Source organism: Capronia coronata (genome assembly GCF_000585585.1).
Source record: "Capronia coronata CBS 617.96 chromosome Unknown acBCG-supercont1.4, whole genome shotgun sequence".
Classification (NCBI taxonomy): Eukaryota; Fungi; Ascomycota; class Eurotiomycetes; order Chaetothyriales; family Herpotrichiellaceae; genus Capronia; species Capronia coronata.
The window spans coordinates 853,611-878,055 of NW_006912896.1; the positions used below are offsets into that span (position 1 = coordinate 853,611).

The 24,445-nt window shown below is 53.5% G+C and overlaps 8 protein-coding genes across 8 annotated transcripts; 1 reads left to right on the forward strand and 7 right to left on the reverse strand.

Moving 5' to 3' along the window:
• Positions 1-192: 192 nt before the first annotated feature.
• Positions 193-1,633, reverse strand: A1O1_04872 (uncharacterized protein; the record flags this gene model as incomplete). Its single annotated transcript, XM_007725761.1, has 2 exons — positions 193-513; positions 911-1,633. The coding sequence occupies 2 exons, from the start codon at positions 1,631-1,633 to the stop codon at positions 193-195; spliced, it is 1,044 nt and encodes a 347-aa protein (XP_007723951.1).
• A 667-nt stretch (positions 1,634-2,300) lies between these two features.
• On the reverse strand, positions 2,301-4,602 carry A1O1_04873 (uncharacterized protein; the record flags this gene model as incomplete). The annotated part of the gene is made up of 2 exons (XM_007725762.1): positions 2,301-4,405; positions 4,461-4,602. 2 exons carry the CDS (start codon positions 4,600-4,602, stop codon positions 2,301-2,303), a joined length of 2,247 nt encoding a protein of 748 aa, XP_007723952.1.
• A 1,358-nt stretch (positions 4,603-5,960) lies between these two features.
• A1O1_04874 (uncharacterized protein) lies at positions 5,961-8,126 on the reverse strand (the record flags this gene model as incomplete). Its single annotated transcript, XM_007725763.1, has 2 exons — positions 5,961-7,736; positions 7,824-8,126. 2 exons carry the CDS (start codon positions 8,124-8,126, stop codon positions 5,961-5,963), a joined length of 2,079 nt encoding a protein of 692 aa, XP_007723953.1.
• Positions 8,127-9,130: 1,004 nt separating this feature from the next.
• On the reverse strand, positions 9,131-11,885 carry A1O1_04875 (uncharacterized protein; the record flags this gene model as incomplete). The annotated part of the gene is made up of 2 exons (XM_007725764.1): positions 9,131-10,608; positions 10,709-11,885. The coding sequence occupies 2 exons, from the start codon at positions 11,883-11,885 to the stop codon at positions 9,131-9,133; spliced, it is 2,655 nt and encodes an 884-aa protein (XP_007723954.1).
• Positions 11,886-13,723: 1,838 nt separating this feature from the next.
• A1O1_04876 (signal peptidase I) lies at positions 13,724-14,364 on the reverse strand (the record flags this gene model as incomplete). The annotated part of the gene is made up of 2 exons (XM_007725765.1): positions 13,724-13,949; positions 14,030-14,364. 2 exons carry the CDS (start codon positions 14,362-14,364, stop codon positions 13,724-13,726), a joined length of 561 nt encoding a protein of 186 aa, XP_007723955.1.
• A 1,525-nt stretch (positions 14,365-15,889) lies between these two features.
• Positions 15,890-17,587, reverse strand: A1O1_04877 (uncharacterized protein; the record flags this gene model as incomplete). Its single annotated transcript, XM_007725766.1, has 1 exon — positions 15,890-17,587. The coding sequence occupies one exon, from the start codon at positions 17,585-17,587 to the stop codon at positions 15,890-15,892; it is 1,698 nt and encodes a 565-aa protein (XP_007723956.1).
• Positions 17,588-18,581: 994 nt separating this feature from the next.
• Positions 18,582-21,231, reverse strand: A1O1_04878 (AGC/PDK1 protein kinase; the record flags this gene model as incomplete). The annotated part of the gene is made up of 2 exons (XM_007725767.1): positions 18,582-18,938; positions 18,988-21,231. The coding sequence occupies 2 exons, from the start codon at positions 21,229-21,231 to the stop codon at positions 18,582-18,584; spliced, it is 2,601 nt and encodes an 866-aa protein (XP_007723957.1).
• A 1,220-nt stretch (positions 21,232-22,451) lies between these two features.
• On the forward strand, positions 22,452-24,071 carry A1O1_04879 (uncharacterized protein; the record flags this gene model as incomplete). Its single annotated transcript, XM_007725768.1, has 1 exon — positions 22,452-24,071. One exon carries the CDS (start codon positions 22,452-22,454, stop codon positions 24,069-24,071), a length of 1,620 nt encoding a protein of 539 aa, XP_007723958.1.
• Between the last annotated feature and the right edge of the window lie 374 nt (positions 24,072-24,445).

Genomic DNA, 24,445 nt, shown 5'->3' on the forward strand with positions numbered 1-24,445 from the left:
TATGTGTATATATGTGCATATGTGTATATATGTGCATATGTGTATATATGTGTGTGTGTCCTCATCTCTGCTGTTTATCGACCATGCTTCTTCCCCTTCTCGGTGCGGTGCTCGGTGCTCGGTAGTTGTCTTTTGATATCACCCCAAGAACCCTATCCTTTCTGATACAAAACAGCCATCCATCCTCCGTCCTCAGCAAAACTCTCTCGTGACCCTCTCACACCAATCCATCAATTTCTGCGCATTGCCGCCCTCCTTGGCCGCCTCGAGCTGGATATCTCGCCTCATACCATCCGCGCCGTCGACACCACTCTTCCGGCCCCACGGCACGACATAGACACCCTGGTCGTCTTTGAGCGTCAAGTCGGGCGACAGCCCGGCATACAGCTCCGTGTAGGCGCCGTAGATGGCGGGGAACAGGAGGAATCTGTGTAGGAGCCAGTTGAACCAGCGGGGCATGGCGGTTCCGCTGTGGCGTTGGAGTTCGGATTGGAGGTTTCCGGGGTTGTAGCACTTGAAAAAGACATAGGGATGGGAGATGTTAGTGATGGTAATGGGATAGTATGATGTGATGATGTAAGGAGATCTCGTATATACATATCGCAAGAGAACAACAGAGGGAAACCAGAGAGGAAAGAGAAAGTAAAGTGAAGCAAAAGGGAGAAACAGGAATCATGGAGTAGTAGGAGGAGATGACAATGTATGACTGCACAACATGACATGCCAGTGATGGTAGAGAGAAAACTCTTGAAGCCCGAAGGGTAGCCTATAGCGCTCGGCTTGAGATGGGAAAAAGAAAAGGTAAGTTTCAAGCCAGTAGTCTGGACAGCAGGACAGAACGACAGAACGACAGAACGACAGAACGACAGAACGACAGAATTGGACTTGATCCTGGATTTTCGGAACTCACGTTATGCAACACTCGGTCTCGATCTCCAAACCTCTTGCCAAACTCCTGGGCAAAAAACCAATTAGCAGCCTTGCTGGCCGAGTAGACGGTCATAAGACCGAGAGAGTCATCGAGCGTATCGTCACCATCCTCTTTCCTCTTCCAGGAAATCCCACCCCGGGGACTGTTGAGGATGATACCTATACTTCCAGCCCAACTGACACGAACTGGGGCAGGAGTAAAAGTAGTCTCTGAAGCAGCAGCAGCAGTACGTCGCAGCACAGGCAAGAGCAATTTCGTCAAAAGATACGGTCCAAGGATATTGGTCTGGTAGGTCAAGTCGAGACCCTGGGCGCCCGTCGAGCCCTCGGGCGGAGCCATGACGGCGGCATTGTTGTTCAGCCAATGCAATTTCGTCTCGCGGGCCAGGAAGTCCTCGACACAGGCTTTAACGCTGGCCAGATCGGACAGGTCGAGATGGAGGTATTCCAGACGCCCGGTCGACGATGGATGGCTCTGGCGGATTCGGTCAATGGTGTCGTGGGCTTTGGAGGCCGTGCGCGCGGCCACGTAGACGGTGCCGTTGCGTTGGTAGAGGATGCTGGCGAGTTGGGCGCCGATGCCGGTGTTGGCGCCGGTGATTAGGAAGACTTTGCCGCTTTGGTCGGGGAGGTTGTGTTCCGTTAGGGAGGGCGGTGGGATGTTGAATGATTGCGAGTAGAATGTGCGTAGGCTGGAGAACATGGTGGTTGTTGTTGCTGCGATCGTAGTCTTGATGATTGATGACTGATGGGTAGATGATAGATGGGTAGATAGAGGTATGTTAGATAGTGGTAGGTATATTAGATAGAGGTGTAACACATACAGAAAGGTGTAAGAGCAGGGGGGTGGCATCCACACCATATGCTCTGTAGATTGAATTTCCTACACGAGTCTGACTGTGTTTGTGTCGTTGCTTGGATCGATCATCGTCTCCAAAGTGGACGTTATGCCACTTTTGACCCGAAAGTAGTAGTATAAGCTTGGTACGTAGATGGATGGATGGATCCTTGATTGAAGTATGGATATGTATCTAGTGGCCTGACAGCTGTGACCCACGCATCTAATGCAAGGTTCGGACTTTAAACACGGGGATGGCGATGGCTTCCCGATGGATTCCAGAATAGTAGTAGGTAAGAACTAATAGGTCTCTTCTCCAACTATAGGGATGCCAGCGGGATCACTAGGACTTCTTCCAGGATTCCACAGACCACCTGAGAGGGTACAGTCCTAATAACTAACCGTCTGTTTGGCCGGCCGGTCTTGACATGTTCGGACATTATCATTATCACTATCATTATCGTTATCGACGTTATATTTGTCTTTGCTTCTTTATCCCTCAAGGGGCTCGACAAGACATCAGTAACCCAATCTAAGGAGGAGAGAAAACCGTGCGTGCAACCCTCTCCCATACTTTGTCCTGACGGACCAGCATTTCGTGGGTGAAGAAGAGCCTCACGTCAGCGTCTTCCCGGACAAACTGTAGCGGTATCAGGGCCTGGTGTTGTTTCGAATCGTCAACACCCTCGCCAGTGTCGAGAGTAACGCCATTGCCGACACGGATATGATTCATTCCGTTGACACCAGCCGCGTCTGGTCGGAACGTTCGTCTCAGCGGAAGATCTGTGAATCGAGAGAGCGACGATATATTGTTGCTTCTGCTGCTGCTGCCGACATCCGCGGCTCCTAACTCATGTTCTGCGACGGCCGAGTCTCCTAACGACACGACGGTTTGTGCAGAGGCCAAGATCGAGTTGAATGACCAGAAGGCACGGCCTTTCGTGGTGCCCAGGGCCTGCATGGGCCGTGGCTTACATTTGGCTTCCTTATACCCAGGTGCATCTTGGTCTTCGCTCTCATCTTCCTCTTGGGTTTGGTTGAAGAACCGGTCTTGTCCGTGACCATGGGCACCTTTGAAGCCAGGATTTGGACGGCCACCGACGACCACCGAGCGGACACGACCCCGAGTCTGCGTTTTCAAGACTTCGGCAAATACGGCACAGGTAGAGGCGCAATAGCCGTCTGTCAAGAAAACAATATTCTCTGGGTCAAAGAGCGGCTCGGCGGAAGCGTTGGCGGGAGTTATCTGAAAGCCGGGTGGAGCGGAGACACTGGGATCCGGCTGGAAGAGATTGGTCAAGGCCGCGCTGGTATCAGCTGTGACATCAAAGCCTTGCTGGCCATCAGTGTCGGACTTCGGACTGTGACCGTACATCTGCGACCAACTCGACCATGACGAGCCATCGATCGTCAGCATCGATCGGACGTCGAATGGATTGCCAGCCGCCACTTCGTCGAGTCGGGATATTCCTAGCCCAAGATCGTTGAGCACTATGGAAGCGCGCATATTGGCGTGCGAAGCAGGAACCAGGTTTGGAAACAGCTGAACGAACAGGTCCAGTCCCAGCTCGACCATGCCGCCACCGTTGGCAAAGACATCAATGATCAGCCTACGTTTTCCTTCGAGCTTGCATTTCTCCAGAAATACGGCAACCGCGGACTGAAACCCAGCAGCGTCAATGTCATTCAGTGCATCGAAGTTGAGGATTGACAAAATAGCTGTCGTGTTGTCCGGCACGTCACCGTCGAGGAAATACCCAGCGATATGGTTTCCAGAGTCCTTAACAACTGGCTCTGGATAGAATGGGAAAGCTGACTCTGCGTCCACTGAAGATGGCCAAGGAGGTATCCATTCTGGTGCTTCTCGGACACAGAACTTGTTGTATGCAGACAGTCCATCAGTCACGTTGTCGAAGCTGGTGGCTATCTCAGCAACGGTCCGAACACTGATGCTGGTGCCGTTGGCAAACTCGATGATTGTTTCTGGGCCAGGATAAAACACGGGATTGACAAAAGCCCCATCTCCAGCAGCGCCGAATTGCACAATCTGTGAGATCTCCGAGAAGAGAAAGTTGTACGCCGCGTCGACGTCGTGGAAGGGAAGCTCATCCGTTCGTAAGGTCAGATAATCTGAGGCAGAAATCCCATTGATTTGAACCACGTATGACGGCATATGCTCACTTTCCAGGTCGACACCGCTTACCAGCGTGTGTCCGTCAGAGATGCCGTCAAGGATGTCAGACCTGAAATAGACTCGCGGCGACTCTATGCCGTCCAATGAGACCGAGACCAGTGCCGCATCTGGAATCTTGAATGTGCCTACGCCGAAGAGATCCGGGATGAAAGAGAAGTGACCGTCTCGAGCAGTGAGAAAGAGCCGATACAAGTCGGTCTGGAACTCATACTCGCCGGCATACCCACCAGTCGTCACCCTTCTAGTGAGATTGTGCAGCGACGCAAGGATGTCTATCGCGGGATACTGGTAGTCGTCTGGGGAATTCGCGAGGTACGCCAACGTCGACTGAAGTTTGATGTAGGGCTCCAACGATTGCAACAGATCCAGGGCGGCTTCTCTGTGGATTGGAACTGATTGCAAGCATTCATGAAAGAGCTGGCCATCGACAACTGCGGCAGCGGCTGAACATTCCTCGTCAGAATACTCTTCAAGAGCTGGTGGGTGGGGGGTTCGTACCTGTGGGTGTGGCAGCCAGATATGAGGCGCTGGAAGCACTGGCTCGCGCACATGGCTCAATTGAAGTCGCCGAGGATCGAAGGGGAATTTGCCTGGCGAATGCGACAGCGAGACATGCTAGGGCGAGGAAGATGGAACGCATGCGTCAAGATGAACCAGCGGAAACATGAGTGCTGGGAAGGATGATCACCCCCACAGCTTCTGAAAAGAATGACCACCTAATATCAGGAGAGCATGGCCCCCGAGAAAGAGGAAGCAGTTGGTCGTCTTGTGCCAGCAATCCGTACGGTTGGGTCCGAGTCTGGTATACCAGGAAGATGGACAGGTATGGCCTCCAGTATACAGGTCAAATATAAAGAACGACGGATTTGGGATAGCAAAAAAGCAACTTCCTTGCGGTATGAGCGACAAACGGCAGGATAGGGAACCAAGAGCAGCAACAGATGAGGATATGCACAACAAGGAGCAAACCAATGACGGACAATAGTGAGTGGAAGAAAGAGGGTATGTATACCAGCACTCACGCTCGTCCATCGTCGCCACCATACTTTGTGGTTCGCTGTTCAGCGATGATATTAGGTAGCCCATTCAAGATTGCATCGACATGTGCTCTCCATGATCTGCGTAGTACTCGGTACTGCTGTTCCAGATTTGCGCAGAAGAATGAGCAAAGGTTGCGTGCGACCAGGTTCATTTCGCCAGAAAAGGGATCGATGGTGGGTCATGAGGAGAAAAAGCGTGAAGTAAGGGGAGCTTCGAACAGAGCCAAAGGCAAAGCTAGAGATCTAGGAGTCGATGGCTTGCTGCTGCAAAGTTCCAAGTAGTGTAGATACTTCAGCGACGAACATGCTAGTTGTGGGCAACAGTGGTGGATGGGCCTGTTCAATTTCCTCGGCTGGTTGTTGGCGCTTAGATGGTCGAAATAACTAACGCAAGCGCGTCCCAGAGATCAAGCCATGGCTTCTTGAGAGCCAGGGGGAGCGGGCTGAGGAGAGCGAAGACTCGAGCAGTTGCTGGTGGTGCAACTTGGCGAATGGCAACATGTCTGCGAGCAATTGCTGGACCGGGCAAATCATGATCAAGATCTCAGCAATCAATGAACAAGGGACAAAGTGAGAGGGGCAGACAAGGATGGTGTAACTACTGCTCTGTACAGTGTACCTTACTCTGTAAAAAGGGGGAGAATTCAAGAAACCAGTTGGACAAAAAGAGTTGGAGTGGGAATACTAGTAGGTAATTAAAAGGGGTTTATCGCTGGGTGAGAGATGAGATGGATGATAGGCGCACCACTTGGAGAACAGTCGTTTCATCTAAGCAGAACTAGAATCAAACGAGTATCATGCCGTCTCTTAGTGCCACAAGCTACAAGGGTCCAACGACGACAAGACCGTACCGCTATACTCTATAGTCAACAACGACGAACGAAGAGGGCGGTTACAAGTTCATCCAGTTCATTCCCATACAATTCTGATGATACACTCGTTTCATCCCCATGGATGCTCAATAACTCTCCCAAACCTGTTGCCCCATCGAGATCAACCGGTTGAACAAGGCATCGCGGTCTTTGATGGCCATGACACGATACTTCTTGCCATCCCTCGTCACCAATTCGATGCCATCCTTGACTTCGCGACTGGTTGCCCATCCCACCACAATCTTGCCCTTCCATCCCAATCCGCCCACCTTCTTCACTTCCGCCAGGTCGGGAATCGACACCGCCCACTCCGGATCATGAGGCATCGTCTCCACCGCCTCATGGCCATCCAGATGGGTCGTGAAGTAGACACACGGTGAGGCAGGTCGGTTGCCGCTGGCCGGAGACACCGAGCTGTCCACATACACGGCTCCTTTGCGGCCACTGTAGCGTCCCAGGTATTCCACCGGTCCTTCCACCGCTTTGGTCCTCATCTCGCTCTTGCTAGGAAGGACACCCAACTTCTCTTTGGCATGACGTGATCCCAGGGTTGCTTTGACTTCATCCACCGTCAGCTTTGTCTCGACGCCCCCCGCCGTGGTGGTCTTGAAGGCAGACATGATCTTGGAGCCGATGCCGCTCTTCTTCTTTTTCTTGCTCTCTTGATCGTCGACTGGTTCTATGCCGTTCGGAGGCTTGTCCACAGTTATGGCGTCTTCAATCTCCGAATGGGAGGCGTCAAGTCCGTTGTTCGTGATGGCTTCTTTGTCGACTTCGGCCGGTTTCTCGGCGGGAGGTTCGTTGGAGCTTGGTGGTGGTGGCAGAGGTGCCCGGTTCGCTTCCCCGATGCGCAATAGCGTAATGGTAAGTTGAGCGTTGGTGGGGACGCCTTTGAGGAGGGTGTTGCGAATCTCCAGATACTTGGGCCAGTCGGGAATCTTCTCATTCAGCAGTGCAATACCTCGTTGCATCAATGGGTCGGAGAAGAACGCAAAGCCGCCAAAGAACGTGGAACCCTTGACCACCCATTCAGGTCGCGTGATGAGGGAGATGAGAAGGAGAGGAGCAAAGATGGCCCCCAGTTGCAGTCGCTTCTGAGACGAGAACGGCGGAGTGGGCGACAACGCGTTGGCGAACCGCTCCCACGTGTCAGAGACATCGTTGAGCACGTGCATCACTGGTCGCATCTGTTTCCACACGGTCTCTTCCATCGGTTGCTTGGTTTTGTCATGCGCCGCTTCTGGGGTGCCACCTTGTGCGGACGACGAGGCATCAGCGGCGGCCGAGGCTATCTTGGTCGGATCAGGCATGCCGCCATCGAGGGTCTTGCTTCCGCCCTCTTCGTCCGGATTTGCTGGATCGTGCCGTCCAGCAGCACTCGAGATAGCCACCGAGGCGATGCCTGTGACCAGATTACTAGCTTCCTGCTCGACAGCCTCGCCCTTGTACTTCTCCGGTGCGCCGGTCACGCTGTCATGACTACCCAGGACCCCGGCCTTTGGTTTCTGAACACCACCACTCTTATGACTGACCAAAGCCAAGGGTGCTGGAGGGAAGAGGATCTGGCGAGACTGGGGTACGGTGATGAGGACAATGATGACGGCGAAGAGCGTCGGCATGACCATGTCGAGGATCCAGGCTAGGAAGTAGACGGCTGCAAAACCGGCGGTTCGACGGGGTTCTCGCCATGATCGCAATCTGGCAATATGCTTTCCAAATCCAATTAGGCCAACAATAACGGTCATGTACAGTCGTTCCAAAGTGGAGCGGAGCTTGTCAGGGGAGAATTCATCTTCTTCGGCAATATTGAGGTCGAGCCCCCCGGGCGGTGCCTGAGGGATAGCTTTGACATGGTACATTTGCTAGGCATGGCGGTAAGCGAATGTTCGGACAGCCGACCTGAAGGCCTGGAGAGAAAAGGTGATACTTGCCTTGTTGAATCTTCTCACCAACGTCCATAACTCATCGTTTGGCAGTCCACCCACCAAAGTTTCTACACCTACAGCGTTGGCTTGCCATCCTAGATTGGTTGTTGTGTCTTCCTTACCGGCCCTCTGTGCGGCGCCCTGGATTTCTTGGGTCTCTGTGGCCAGTTGATGACTGGTAGATGTGTTTTGCCCTAAAGGAGCCTGCGAGGTGGCAGTGATTGGTTTGTTTGCCTCGAGGGCCTGTCTGCGAACCTCAGGGTCGGGATGCTCTTCTGCGGGTGGAGTGGTACCGCCGTCGCGAAACACGTAGCCTGGAGGAGGCATCTTGGTCTGTGACGAGGATGGAAAAGAGGTAGAGGAGGAGGAGAACTGAGAGGAGAGTCGGGTGTAGAGTAGAAGATCGTACGCAGTGGTAGATAAGTGTGTTCGTAGTAGTTGCTATCAGACAAAGAAAAGGACGACTAGGATGGAATCAACTGGTAGTCACTCATACTTGTAACTCGGTGTCTTGATTGTTGCTGTGTTTCTGCTGCTGTTTGGCTGCATTTCGTTGCGTCTACCTACTACGTCATTGGCGTTTTGGTGGAGAAGCACGATGCGCACCTTTCGCCGATGATGCATTTTCCCTCGTCCAGTGAGAAGGGGGAGACTCTCTTGCTGCCTCTGCTTCTGCCTCTGCCATCCACCCTCCACCCACCATCTGCGATCGATCCATCGGTCGCCAACAGCTGGATAGCTGGATATCTAGCTGGATAGACTCCTCCGATAGAGCCATCGCTCTCGCCACCAATCCTCTTCTATCGCCTATCGTATCTTCCTATCCCATCGCCTATCCTGTTCTGCCTCGACCACCTTACTGTGGAAACCACCCAGTCCTGACCAGGATTACGCGGTCGCATCCCGATCCCAGACCCATCTTCAAAGCACGGAGCACCCAACGGTGTACTGTACAGTGCAGTGGTACGTGCTTCACGGCATCTGCCATCTCATCTGGGCAACGGTCTCGAGACACGTTCGATGACGACAGCCTCCCCAGACCCAAACCCAGATACCCTGCACGTGTGTCGGAAAAAAGAGTAGGAGTAAGACAACATGTACAAATCATCATTACCATGTCTTCTGTTCAATTACGGTGCCGTGTGTGCAATCGCTGTGTCTTGAGCTCATTATATCCTCCCAGAATATCCTATTCCTACAAGGCACCCCAGGTAGGTCTCCTACAACCAGAAAGCCCGTGTCCATGGAGTAAAATGCATCCAAGAATGCTGCTCCTCGAATTCGCCCTTCTCCCTTGCGTTATCCCTTCCAGAGGTATGTTAATGTAGCGTCTACACCGAGTAGTACGTCTCAATAGGCAGCAAAGGACCAGCCTGCGCCATAGTGTACGGCTTCCCATGGACGTATTTGCTCTTGATGGGCTCCTCGTCAATGGCGCAGTGGATCTGGCCGTCCCTGCCACGAAACCAGCCCAAAGCATATCGTTTGCCCAGCGTCTTCAGCCGCAGCTCCATGTGCTTGTTGTCGAGATGTTCCGTATCGATAAAGTCGGTGAGCATGTTGCTGGCATAAATGAACGCCAGCACGGCCGCGATGGTCGACGGTTCTCGCGGCAAGAAAGGATGCCGGCGGCGCAGGTAGACCAATGAGGTGGTGAAGATGACAAAAATCAAAATGACCACTGACAGAGCGAGCGACGCCCAGAAGGAGATGAACGTCTCGTCGCCCATCGAGACGTCCTTGGCTTCGCCGCCCACCTTCAAAAAGTCCCGGGCGTTGACGGAGAACGAACCCACCGTCACCGTGAGCACGTCCAGCGCAACCGAACTGCACCCGACCAGCGCCACCAGGTAATGTCGCTTCCAGAGCGCGCGGATCGGCATCCACCCGTACGCCGTGGCCTGGTAATCGAGCGTCAAGCTGTTCTCCGGTCGCGCGTTGCCCTTGGACAGCTGGTAGAAAGGTTCCATCAGCCGCACGTCCGCTTCGAACGTGCTAAACAGCAATTTCAATCCCGTCGCAACCACAATCGGCAGCCAGGGTGCCGCGTTGGGGACAACGTTCGCCGGGGTCAACGTGATGATGGGCACCGACACCAGACAGAAGACCATGAACAGCAGGAACGGAATGGCCGCCTCAATTCGGAGCATCACCGGATGGGGACTGGTCAATTTCCTCTCGCTGTCTTGGATCCGTTCACTCGTCTCGCTCCATTCACCTTGCCAGATGGACGATTTGTACAGCAGGTAGCGCCGATGTTGCAGCCGTTTATGGATCTCTTTGCGGTCCGCCACGTCGAGTCCGGCAAAATCTTGCACAATATGTGATTTGGTCGCCATGGAGGCAATGCCCGCAATGCCCTTGGGGTCGCTGAGAAGGCCTGACTTGCGGCGCAGTTGGATGAACAACATCACCAACACGACGGCCACGAACAGGTAGCTCGCCGACAATAGTCGCGACCAAACCGGCGAGACGCGGACCCAATACTGCTTGTCGTCCCCGCTGGGGCAAGCACCATCATGACATTCGGGGTTCTTCACAAACTTGATGGAAGGGTTCTGCAAGGCCGGCGCGGCCATGGAAGCGACGATATTCCCGGTGGTGGAGAAGAGAACGGCCCACTGTTTGAGCCGGAACGCCTTGAAAGGCACAAAATACTGAAACATGGTCAGATGGTCCAGATTCAAGCTCGCGGCGGCCCGGGCTCCACGAGGCCGTGACAGCTGATAAAACGGTTCAAGTCGACGGATGTCGAAGTCCATGATTGAAAACACGACGGCATACATGATTGTGATCATAGTAGGAAGATCTAAACAACAACCAGTCAGCTCGGGTACCGCGACCACCACCACGACATGACGCCCTCCGGCCAGAGAGGAGACTCGAAGCAAGGTACCGACCACACTCACATTTCCAAGCGAAGAAATCCCACGTCGATATATCCGCCACGCTATTGAAGGCGAGAAGTCCACTGTCTCGCCTGGCGCTGCGGAGCGACCGTTGACACAAATACTCCTGAAATCCAGCCAACGCGAAGGCGAGCACCATCAGCGACAGGATGTAGACGCTCTTCATCGACCAGGGCTTCCAATTCGGGATATCTGGATCCTCGGGGAAGAAGTAGCTCTTGGTCCGTTGCGGCAACAGAACGCTACTGCTATTCCTCATCGACATTGATTCGGTCATCTGGCTGCTGCCTCGAATATCGAACTGGCCACGACCACCGCCATCCAGGGAACTCAAGTCAACCACCTCCTCCACCTCGACGATCATATTTTTCTCTTGCGCAAGGTTCTGCCCGAAATCCCGGACCGTCTTGCTCCGATCGATCCCCGTGCTGGTGGAAGCATTCCGTGCTGCTCCCTCTCCTGCTCCGGACGAGTGTTTCCTCACTACTTTGGTAGGATCGCGTCGAAGCTGCACACCGATGTCTCTCATCCCCTCGCCGACCGAGCGACGCTTGTCAACGAAGGAGCGGAAGCCCGGCTTGTCCATGCTTTTGTTGTTACTTCCTCCTCTCCGTTGACTGGGCGGAACATACGCTGTTCCGATGTCTTGAAGGAGTGCCGGGTGCGCGTCCGCGTCCGCGTCCGGGTTCGACAGATCCGTGAGTTCCCACCCCATCCCTTCCAGCGACGAAATGTCGACTGCCGCTGCCACGGCACCTTGGTCCACGTCGCCATCGCCCAGTGTGGCGTAATGCCGTCCATGTGAGCGCTTGCCAGTGGATCGGAGATTGGATCGCGACAACGGCGCATATTTGGTGGTCAAGCGGCGCAGCATCGACGACGCACTGGATGAGGGTCCGGCGCTGGGCCGACGAGCTTTGGATGGCATCGAAGGCTCCATCATCTCAAATGCGACGTCTCGCATGCTGTCGCTTTCGTCGATCGATCTCAGGCGCTCGTCTCGGGAGTTCCCGCGAGAATGTCGGCCTCGATAGTATGATGAAGGCTCTATTGCCGTGCTGGTGATTCTGGTCCCTGGTGCATCTTTGCTGCTCAGCAAGCCGACTTTGTCTCCGACCGCGACACTGGGTAGTGGCCGCAGCACTGAATAGCCGCGATCATCGTCCAGCGTAACCATTGTGAGCGTGAGGGTGAGCGAGAAGCCCGTTTCTCACGTCTGCGACCGAGTCGAGCCTGGTCATCTCCCACCCAGCGATGTATTGCTGAAGAAGGACTCTGAGATAGTCATGATCGACTGACGAGCAGGAGCGGTGACAAGGCTGTGCGCTCTGTCAATCGCCGCGAAACGTTGTTATCAGTAATAACCCGTGCTGGTGGACGGCCTTGATCTGACACGGCCAAGAATGTGGCGCATACAACAGTTACCGCTAGACAGAGACCTCGACCTCAATGTCGTCACAATTTGCAACGCAAGAGTTCCAGAAGAGACGATATGCCAGCCGCCGGAAGAAAGATCGATTGTTCGAGTGGATGGGGGTCGCAACAAACTTGCAAACACCTGCAAACAACGTCCGACCAGGAGTCGGGTCGAGGTGGGCGGGCTGTCCGGGGCCCCTGAAGGTGGTATCGCGCCCCTCTGCAGGTTGGCGGCGCACCTGAGCCTCTAGACTCGATCCAGTGGTATCGTATCCTAGTCCGTTGTATGTAGTCAGGCGTCCCGAGGTTGCGCAAGCATCGTTAGTTCACGGACAACTTAAAAGGTGTCTTGTTTGTTCACTGTAATGCAATGATTGATCTTGATGTTTCTCTCCGTAACACTGAGAGGGGTGTATCGACAGTCAATGCGTACAGGAGGTAAATAGGGTCGCAAGCCTGCCATCGAGAACAAACGATTGAGAGGTCAAGCAGCAGCCCACCATATATGACCTTCTTACCTTGAGTTACTCGTACGCAGTCAGTCTGTGGGGGGAGCTGAGGCTCGCTGAGGCTCGTCGACTCCCGCGCCCAACCCAACCACTGCCAGGCCATGCCGACGCTAAACCGATCTCTGTTGACTCTATCATAGGGGGTTTCAGCTCGAGGAACCCGATGCGGCGCCAACGGGAGACCAGAATAAGCCTGAAGAACAAGGGTTGAGGAGGAGGCTGCTGCTCAGTGGTAGGGATGGAGGCAGCGGTTGGATGCCACCACGACGGATGGGGCCCTTTGGTCATAAAATGTCGTCCCAATGGTTCTCCTGCTACTCTCTCCATCCCGCCATGCATCCATGAACAGAGTACGAACACAGTAGAATATATCCGGCGTGGTTGCTTCGCTTACATGATCGATGGTCAGCACTATCACAGCTATGATTTATCAGATGTAACATTGTGGCTGCGTGTTCATGTTCATGCCCTTCACTACAGGGGTACGATGTACCTTGTGGCCATTCTGCGGCTACGCCCTGGACGGTCCCGGTCCGAAAGGGATAAGGGGACCATGGCCGCTGTAGAATGCGGCGTCCAGATAAGGCCGTATTCAACCATCATTCCTCCCCTCACCCCCAACGCAACGAGGATATCCCTCTAGGTCATTTCCATTCCCATGCATTGTGCAGTCCGGCGGCACGTCGTGTCGTGTCGTCTGTATCTCCGCTTGGAGGCAGAGTGAACTGGGGCTGGAGCAAAGCTGTCCATCGACGATCATCATACTGCTGCAGTGCAGCATGACGGAGACGACAGGAAGTCGAGTCCCTTCGAGCCTGCGACTGCTTTTCTCCAGTACGGTATTGTCGTCCTTCTTCCAACAATGCCAGCGATTCGCGTTCTTTTAGTCCACGCGAGAGTTGGTTCAAAAAGAACGCTGAGAAGAAATGCATAGAGGCACAGAGGATCTCAGATAGGCTGTATAGAGACCGGTGCAGAGAACCGCACAGTACTGCCGCTCCAAGCCCAGAGGCCACAGCCATTCAATGCGAACGGATCAAAGAGTGTCTCTCTCTCTTTCTCTCTCTGATTCTTTTCAAGCCTCACAGTTTCATTCTCTCTGTAGAATCACCATCAACCCCATAATCCCCAACATGACCGTCTTCAACCACGGATGTTCACTCAACATGATAGTAACGTATCCCACCGCAGGCACATACCCACGCACACTACCGATGATATCGTGTTGGCGGTCCAGATAGCTTTGTCCTCGCGCATACAATTCCGTATCGTCCGCAACATTGTTGTCGCCTTTCGTCAAGAGTTTGGGAGAAGCACTGGATAGAGATATGTTAGCTGTGGGAACTCTCTGCAGATTCGGTGGCCACAATGTCTGTCCCGGCAGAATACAACATACCTCGCTTTTGTCTTTCCGTCCGCTTGTCCTATCACATTGCCATGACTCCTCACCACACGATGCACGATCGGAATATCCTTCCCACGGACATTATACACGACAATCTCGCCCACCTCGGCGGTCTGGTCGCGGTTCCACAGGAAAAGCAAATCACCGCGCTGGAACGCCGGTTCCATCGAGCCGCTGAGCACCACGACGATCGGGGACGGCGAGTCGGCCATCACCGAGAGGGATTTCCATAGCATGAACGCCGTGGAGAGGACGAGGGCGAAATTGAGGACTTGGGAAAGCGATTGGCGCGGGTTCGAGAGGTAGGGCGATAGTGAGGATAACATTGTTCTTGTTCAGTTGCTTGTTCGTTCGGTTGTTGCTGTAGTGTAGTACCGGAGGGAGGATGAGCGTCTCGAGGAAGGCGATGGGGTGAGAGCCTGGTACTCTTCTACGCCCTTCTTTACTCCCCTTCACTTTGCTTCTGCTTGTCACGGTAGATATGGCATGGAAGGTGGAGTCTCATGCCGGTGCAAAGTATAGGTGATAGTGACGGTGCATCAAAGGAGCAATTGAAGTCTGGAGGACGGCCGTATTTGTCATTTACCGTGCAATGTCGCTGTGTGTTCCAAGGGATCTGGGAGTTCTGTATAGTGCAGACACAGGCGCTTGAACCTCCTGAGGTGGCAGAAACGCGACGTTTACGTAGCCAGAAATAAATTTGTCTGACGAAGCACTTGTCTGCTAATTCAGAGCACCTCCGGTAGCAAAATGGATGTCAGACAACAATATATATTCCTTCAACCTGACATTATCAACCACCACCATGATAGATAGGTAGAGCCTCTGCTTGAACTACTCAAATTGTACAAGTTGGAGAATGCTGCAGCCATACCTACTTATTACTACAACAGCGTTAGGCCCAAACTGAGGCGACCCTGGATGTCCCCGAGCTCAATATTCGCGGCTTCATAATACTAGTCATTCGTATATCGGGTCATTATTCAGAGGTACGTTTACCCGACCTCGACATCTTCAAGGTCTTTTGTCTGGCCTCTTAGACATGATGTCGATCCTGGCCTTCGCGCCCTTCTTGTCACTCCTGCTGCAACCGCAGAATACCGGCTGACGGAAAGACCAGGCAGCCCAGATGACCGTGACATCCGACTATAATCGCCATGCCACTAAGACTCAGGATGACACAGAGTAGGACCGATACCAGATTGTTCACACCAATATCTCGAAGTCGCTCGATCATGAAGGACACATATGAGCTCAGATCAAGGCACGGAGTACTCAGGAGGGCAACATGGTGCAAAGCGCCAAATCCAACACATGTCCATCGCTCATCAGACACGCATATCCATCATACCCGAAAAGGAAATTCGTCCAGGTTCATTTTAGGTCGTATTATCAAGATCATTTCGTGAGGCCTCATTTTCGACGTTAGGATGACATCCGCAGCCCAAAGGTTGTACAGTCGTCCGCTGTCGCTGTAATGCCGAACAAAAGCATATTAAAACCAGAAACAACAATGCTGTTCAGGGTCAAAGCCGGAAGAAATTTGTCAAAACTTGGGTGCTGGGTATTCGTATCTCGCTTAACAAACCACAGGTGAGGCATCCCATCAAGTATGCTTGAAGAGGGCAAGCTGAAATATCAGTGGATGCGACGGTAAGAGAGCATTGAGTTCGTGATATGACACCGGAGAAATTGTAGGAGACGTACCCATTGCACGGGCTTGTCATACCTCTGCCGATGTAATGGTCTGTTCAGCGTGCGCTCCTCATATCGGAAGGGTGATGAGGTTTGTGACTTTCGTCCTGGACGTAGAAAATGATCCAGCATCTTCCTCAGCACAGTCCAGCACAGTCATATATCCCAAGGCAAATCCCCCTCTTCACACCTCATGCATGTCAAGTAACCCAAACCACCCCCTTGACCGTCGCTTAAACTCCTCAAATCTAACTCGAGACAATTCCGGGTCAAGGGCTTAACAATGTCTCGCGCGACGTTCTTGATCTCATCGATCTTTCGTTCAAATCGTCGTAGGTTCTCTCGTGTATACAGCGCCGGTGCACTTGGCTGACCGGGCGGCTTGATCTTGAGAAACCGTTTAAGCTCTTCATCAGGCAAAAAGTTCTCGGGGTTCGGAGACGCTATCATCGTAAAAATCCGGCCGGTGTTGACGGCTGACGGCGACGCCAGCGGAAAGGAAGGTTGACTTGGATTCCGGGCAACTGTACCTGAAGCAGGCGGTGGCCCAGGTGGTCCCGGTGGCCCAAGCGGCTGCACGTTTGTGTTCGCAGTAGCACTGCCCGGTCGCGAGGCTGGCCCATTCTTCAAAATCCCACGCACCTCCGGCGTGGTGTTCTCGGCCAACCATTGCCGCCAGAGACTCATTGCAAGCCAGCCGAGATAGTCGTTGCCCGGATTGACTCTCTCACCTCGACTTGTTGTCAGTGTCAGTCTGAAGAGCTTCGCCTCGACTCTCTGCTTCAACTCCTCCAGCTCGTCAACTTTGTCCTCGATCAGATCAATGACCGATTGTGGGACCTCATAACCCCCGCCAGAATTATCGGGAGGCTTAAGGTAAGGCAAGGCGGCAGGCCACTGTCCTACCACGTGGGTCAGAGCTTCAGAGAAGATGATGCGGCTCCGCGCCAGATAGCCGAGCTTCAGGTATGAAGGAGGATACTTTGCTATCTGTTTAAACAGCCGAGACGAGAAGCGGAGAAGATGGTGGTCGACTCGTGGTCCAACCACTGGGAGCGCATCATACATGTCGGCCAGAGACAGTAGAGCCTTACATTCCGAGTAAGCTGCGGCGATGTTGGTCGAATTCAGAACGGGCGGAAAGTTGTAGAAGATGCGGAACAAGTTATCGTAGTCTCGTAGGAGAGGATTCGTGATGGTGGGGTCCGGAACTGTCGTCGCAAGTTGCGCGGTCGATTGTGATGCCGGTCCATTATGGGATAGGGTCAAATTAGCCATTGACCGGAAAAAGGAGGAGTGATGGGCCTGAGGTCGTGGTCGCGGCTGCGACTGGGGTGGCGGTAGAGAAGGTGTGAACAAAGACCCTTCCGGTGTCTTTTGGACTAGGATCGGCTCATCGTCGTCCTCAAGGTTCTCCCAGTCTAGTTCATACCTCCATCTCGGTCTCGGAGGCGATCCTGGCAGCGCATGTGATCCCGATGGTCTTGGAGTCGAGCTAACTCGAGATGACTCTTCCTCGATGGCACTTAGGGCCTGATCCGGCCGCGAAGATGGGACATTTGGGACGATCTGGCTCCGGGACCATTCATCACTGATGCTCGCCTCGAAGAACCCAGAGAACTGCGCCAATGTGAACCTGTGCAGCAGATACTTTTTCTCTTGTCCATCGTATGTCAAGAATATCTCCACATCCCCCGATTGCACAAAGAAGGGAAATTCGTTCTGCAAGGTATGGGAAGTGCCACCATAATGCGACCGACCGCGATGATGGTGGAGATGTCGAGATCGGGATGTTCGAGAACCGACAGAGGGCACAGCGTGAGAGTGATCCGCCAACTCCGCTCGTGAAACCATTTGGATTGACGTCGAGGGCCGCGCGTGTTGAATCGTTTGTGGCAGAAGTTGGTTCATGTAACGCCGTGATCCATGGGCCTCTGGATTTGTGAGTGTCTTGCGAAAAGTGGTACTCGGCCTCGGTGACTCGAAGTAGAACTGCCTTCGCTGTTCCAAATGTCTCTGCGTATACCAGTGTTCCCCACCACGAGTTTACGCGCCTCCCCTTCCGCAGAGGCTACCTGCTTCGATGACCTTGGACGGGCGTCGGCTGGAGTTGGGGAGGTTCCTTAAACTGCAGCACCACTGCCCGTTCTCTGTAGGCATTCGCGTCTTACACCATCGAGATAGGTACCATCATCCGAGTGAAGTCCGGTTGCAAGCTGGCAATTCGACGCCTTTCCGCCTCGCGCGTTCCATCTTGCGGAGGGCTAGGCTGAAGAGGCCACAAGCGCAGCTGGTACCGTGGGACGATGGTGTGGCGCTGAAGGAGCAGACGAAGTCCATTTTGGGATCTAGCTTGGATGCAGGTCCAGACAACGACAGCCAGTCGTGGCTTGAAGCTGGATCAGAGCTATCACAACGACAAGGGTTCTGCCTGGTCACTTGGACATATCATAGCAAAACCAGGGTTGAGTCTTGATGGATTTACCACCAGGCCAACCCGCAACGCTACGACCCAGACTATCATTCGACCACTCAAATCATTCATTCGATTTTCCGGCGGAGGCGGGTGATTATGCCTCCCTTTCATCAACGGACGCCATCACCTTGGGCTGCTCCGGCCAATATATCCTGTCTACACCTCAATGGCATTGCCTACAAATGCAAATCCCAAACATGCTCCAGCAGAAGGGCTTGTTTTATCCTCATCAGGCTCTTTCCTCACCAATCGCCATGCTGACCATCGTCCACAATCGCAACGCTATGCTAAACAGGGTTCAAGAAGAGAAAAAGACAAGGCAAGACACAAATGATGCATCTGCACGAGCTGCGACATTGTCCGTACGAAATCTCAAAACACCGCAGTCAACCCGCTTTTGGACTGTCGCTTGCTAAATCGCTTTCGTCCTTTGAGCGACTCGGAATCGCCACCGGAATGTTGCTTGTGCAGTATTGCTCGCCCAGAATGTCCGTGGCTCGCAGAGGGCGGACTAAGATCAGTGGAATGACTCATTGTGTTCGCATGACTGGACAAAGCCGACGAGGTCAAGGTGAGAGTGTCGTCGGTTGAATAGTTGTTGCTGGAATTCTGCATTGCTATGTCACGAGCACGGGCTAACGTGTCCAACCACTCTTGGGCGGACACAGCAGTTGCCGTGGGGTCATTGGATGCCGGCTTAGGATCCTCGAAGACGTAGTGCTTATCCTTCTATCGTACCGTCAGCCGCTGCCATGCTGGCACCGTGTATCAAACTTACCGTGTCGACAATCCACTGAGTCACCCCCTTGGAGTCCGTTGCGCTGGAAAACTCGACTCCGGGAGACAAGAGTGAGATATCCAGCTTGGACTTCTTCTCCTCTCCACCAGCGGCTGCAATGATAATGCGTGCACTTGAGGTGACCATGACGAGACGTTGGCGCTTTTTCGTGTTGCTTCCCCCAAACAGCCTTGAAAGCTTGCCCCCTCCCTCGTTCCCGTGCGGGCTGTGGGGATTTGGTGTGGACAGAACGGACAAGTTCCCTAGTTTCAAAATCCTTTCATTGTTCCTTGTGAGAACGGGAGACCATTCGATGTCCAGCTGACTGGGTGGAGGAAGCTCCGTGATGATCCTCGGATGTGGTTTTTGATTGTTTGGAGGTAACATGGTGGAATGTGTACTATGAGAGGGAACGTCTGGAGGATAAGCGTCCTGAGAGCTGGTGCCATTCAACTTGATCGGAGCTGCTGGCGGCGGGACGTAGGGCTTCAATCGTGGCGCTTTCTGTTGCCACAAGCCACGACCCCACTGTACGCCAGCAAAGAACGGATGGTTCTTCGCATGTTCGAGAGATAGTCGCCGTTGAGGGTCTAGGACAAGCAGACGCTCGACAAGGTCCCGCGCCAGCTCTGGGAATCCTCGAGGAAATTCATAGTCGAGGTTGATGATTTTTTGGAAGGTCTGATAGTCGTTGGTAGCCTTGAACGGCGGGCGTCCTGCTAGGAGTTGATAGATAATGCACCCAAATGCCCACAGATCACTGGCCTTGCAAGCATTCTTGTCCATCAACAATTCCGGACTCACGTATTCCGCCGTGCCGACGAACGAGTTAGCTCTCGTCTCTTCGGAATTCGAATCTGGTTCAAAGTCCCGTCGGCCGTCGATATTTTTCTTTTCAGGAAGCAGTTTCGCTGTTCCAAAGTCGGTTACTTTGATATGCATGTTCTCATCCAGCAAGAGATTCTCCGGCTTCAAGTCTCGATGTATCACCCCTCGACTGTGCATGTACTCGACTGTGTCCAGTATCTGGGCGCCATAGAACCGGGTACATTCTTCATCAAAGGTCGACATGCGTTTGAGCACACCAAGCAGCTCACCTCCCGGGCACAAGTCCAAAACAAAGTATAACGACCTTTCATCTTGGAAAGTGTAGTAAAGTCTCACGACACCGGGATGATCCGTCAATCGATTGAGTGTGTCCTTCTCAATGTTGACGTATTTGACTTTCTTCTCTTTGATGATATGTCTTTTGTCGAGCACTTTGATGGCGTACTTCTTTCCACTCTGACGATCTGTGGCAGCCAAGACAGTACTGTAAGAACCCTCGCCCAGAGTTTGGCCAAAGGTGAAATCTTTCACGCCTTTCTTGACAGCTTTGAGAACGGGTCGGCCTTCTGCATCATACTCCCGCTTCACTCCAACTGCTGCACCGCGCTCCTGCCAATCATCGGCACTAGCTAAAGGACGGTCTTCCATGTTGTAAGGTGAGGTTGACAAGGACGTCTGCGTTGATTTTGGCGTGGTAGAGAGTGCAGTGTTCCCAGTTGCACTGCCCCCTATTCGGGGACCTGCCACCCCTCGGGATGTTTTTCTGGGAGGTAGAGGAGCATTGCCGGGAGTGTACTGCTGCCCTGGGCCATATGCTCTTTCGGTGTGGCTGTCGTCTCTTGAAATTACACCGGCTACATCTCCGACTCCTGTGCGCTTTGAGGATGTCCGTTGAGGAAAGCCCGCCGAGGCCGACCCGTCATTTCGAATGCGGTATGAGGCTTGTCGAGACACCCCGTTGCTCGCCGTTCCATTGACGGGCATCTGCGAATAATAGGCGGAACCGGGTCGTGTAGCGTTCGATCGCGGATCTTGCGAGTTCTGAGGAACCATAGTCGTATACTGAGGGACTTGTGCTTGTTCCTGATCTTGAAAGGGAAGGGGGATATTTTGTCTTTGTAACGGCCACTCCGAGCCCCGGTGGGCTTGATTTGCCGTTGACGATGTAGCACTGGGAAAGCTCGCCGCCGCTGCTACCTGAGATGTCGCTTCTTCGGCCGGAGAACATGACAGAGGCGATACAGGGCTGTCAGATCGTTGGGGTTCGGCGGAAAGGTAATCTGTCCTCCCATTGGCATCGACTAATGGTGATATTCTGGGGAATTGGGAGACTGATTGCTGCGGTTGCAACGGGGTATCAGGAGAGGCATCGTCTGGATTTGCAATCCTCAACGGGCCAAGGGAGAGGTCGGCCATGATTGTTCAGGTTCGAGACTCGTGGCCGTCGTGGCTTGGTGCGGTATGTGTAATGACGTCCGGGGCTGTGGCTCGAGGGAGCGTCTTTTGGCGGACGTTCTGTATCCTATAGGAAAGGCGCTGTAGTGTTCATTGCTTGCGGCATTGAGCCGATCAGTGCATGTCTTCCTTTTCCTTGCTAGACCGGCCGGTGTTCACGTCGACCGGGTAAGGGAGGGCAGGGTAGAATTCGAGGGCGAAGTTGGAATGGTTTCAGAATCCCCGGGAGCCAAGGGTGTGAGCGCGGTCAGATCAACTACTCGCAACCGAGGATTGCAAAGGTCGAGAGAAGGAGCTCGTAAACGATAGCGAACGTGTGAATGTTGAAAGAAGGTTGGAGAGCAGTGGTCGGTAGCGGAGGATAGGATGTTGGCTGCAGCGAAACCAAGATGGAGGGCTTGGTGCCAAACGATGAGGATCGCCGTAAATAGACAAGTCGAAGTCACTGCCAGCACCGACCTCGTCTCTCTCACTCTCTATCTCTCTCCGCGTCTCTCGTCTCGAGCCCACGCAACAATCGACTATCCTTTTTCCTCTCTGAAAGATCCAACTTGGACCTGCGAGCTCAACGGTGCTGCTTCGAATGTCTCGGCTTAGCCCGACAATTGTCCACCTCACGCCCCAACAACATAGTCATCTCAACCTGCGCAGGAGGATTCGGCGCAGATTAACCCAAGATTGCTGTGGAGCTTATGGTGAATGTTGTCAATCGATCCACCAGCAGACCATACCCTCTACCACTCTACACATCCCATCTCGGTACCACGGGTGCATCGGGCTCTCTTACCTCTGCGAAGTAGTATCTGCAACGGAGTATAGGCTGTAACATGTCATACAAGGTGGGTGTGAGGAGGACGAATGGGCTTGGGATAGGTCGAGGAGCGTAAGTGAACAGCGCCGAGTGAAGTGTGAACTACTATTCCTACTATGGCGTTCTACATTGCGGTGGCTGCCTTCTGTCTGGTACATTGTGATGATAGAGCAAGGGAAGATGTCGCAAACGAAACAGCGCACATCGCTCTTGCTCCTCATCACAAAAGGTGAAGATTCAGACAACAATGAAGTTGATTGTGCTAGGGCAGTGCCTCCAGCTAACCACTCTCGAGTCATCAAGCATCGAGCTCTCTCACGCACCAGCAGGTTAGTCAGGCGAAAGATAGTCCTATCAAGGTTCTCTCAGGATGATCCATCCACCTCCAAGCAGTATCTCTTTGTCTGAGAGTGATGTCGAATTCCACCTACAGCAAGCTCAGATCTACCACGGCCTATTGAGACAGGGCTTCAAGAGGGATGACATTATTCGGTATCTTGCGGACCACCGCAGAGCGATCTCAGAGGCGGCCGGGATCAGTGTGGATGATGAGCTGCTTCTTAGTTCTAGCACCGTTGAACTGGCCTACCGACGGCGTCAAAGTTCTGCGCAGGCCGAGTCGCTTCAAACTGGACAAGAAAGCCGAACTTCCAAGCCTCCCTCATCCTCAGAATCCGTGAAGACCTCATCTCGTCGTCCAGGACGGCAGTCCACGGAGCTCACTGAATCACCAGAAGAGGATGAAGACTTTGAACTTCGTCAGTCGGACGGGCGGTCCGTCTCGCCTGTGTCCATGGTCCCAGCCATGCAAGTCAACAAACACGCCCCTCGTAAAAGCTCCTTGCTTCGCTTTGCGACAGCAGCGTCCCAAGAAAGCCCCCCAGCAGATGGCGTGGAAGGTGATGGTACACCCGCTCGAATTGTCACATCTCGCACTCCCGTTGAGCCGGATGGATCGTCTGAACTCGACGAGGCTTATGGTCATTCTAGCTTGCCCGACTGGGTTGTCGAGGAGATGAGGCAGATATCACTGGACAGTACAAACGCTCAGAGAGGTTCGGTCAGCGGACTGTCCGATGATATGCCCTTTGTGCTACCAGAGCCACTTTCAGCCACCCCTCGGATGCAGTCACTCCAGTCTATCGGTCCTGCTCGGCCAACTGTCCGTGAAGGCTTCGCTTCGGCCTCTCGACGCCTATCCAGCTCGGATTCCACTCTGCCTATTTGGACGCATCACCGGAGCTATACGGAAGGCTCTGTCGAAGATATGCCGAGCTCGCCTCCTGTCTTTCCTGCTTCTCCAGTAGAGGAATCCCCACCGGATGACGGCCCCTCCACTTCCTCTGGCCTACCGGCGACGCCAACGCCCATCAGGAGAGCCATTGCGTTCCCGCGGACAGAACCACGAAGCCACAGGCATCGCTATCTGGATGGCAACTCGTTCTCAGTATATAATGAATCGCTTCCCGCCACTTTCCAGCCCCAAACTCCGGCAGATCTGGCGAGGGGACCATACATTACAGAGCACGATGCTGCTTACACAGCCCCACCGGGCAGGATTCGAGTAGGGTCGGCATCCGCAGTGAACGTCGAGGGACAACAGTGGGATCTAGGGGAAGGCGAACAGAGCCCTACCGTACGAGCCATAGGTCTTCGTGAGAGACGAAACAGAGAACTGCGGCGCAGCGTACGGGCAGAGGGGATGCGGCTGCGAAGAATGATCACGAGAGAAGAGGCATTGTTCACCCAGCACGGGATAGAGGCACAGCAGACCGGCGCTGGTGGTGGTGATATTACGCCAGCACGAAACCCGGCTAGAGTTTTCCAGGCCATGATGGATGATATGTGGAGAGACGACCTGGAAGCTGACCGAGTGGGCGAAGAGAATTTCGAAGGTGACGCCGACATCAACCGCCGAGGAGTAATGAGGGTTGTCAGTGGCAATGCGAGATTTGAAGGTTGGGAAGGTGGTCCTGAACCTGATCGGTAGGACTGTCCTCAGGCAGTATCAGTGTACAGAGCCAACATGCATGCTTGTCCTTTTGGGGTTCGGCACGAAGAAGTCAACGAATCTGATATTCAAAGCCGACATTATCAAAGTAGTGTTGATATAGTATATGAATTATAGTCTTATAGTACTCATCGATCAACATCGATCAACCTTATACCAGCAAAGCAAACATGTCCCTCGTCCTCTGATACCTCGCCTTCAACATTGATTCGGGGTTCTGGTTGCAGAGCCTTTGATTCCGCCAGGGAGTACTTCTAGACAGAGCATCGACGACGTGGAGAGGAGCACTTGAGGCAATATCTGCATGCCCATTGAGTGTTATGTGATCATGAACATAAAGTCGAGACTTCTCG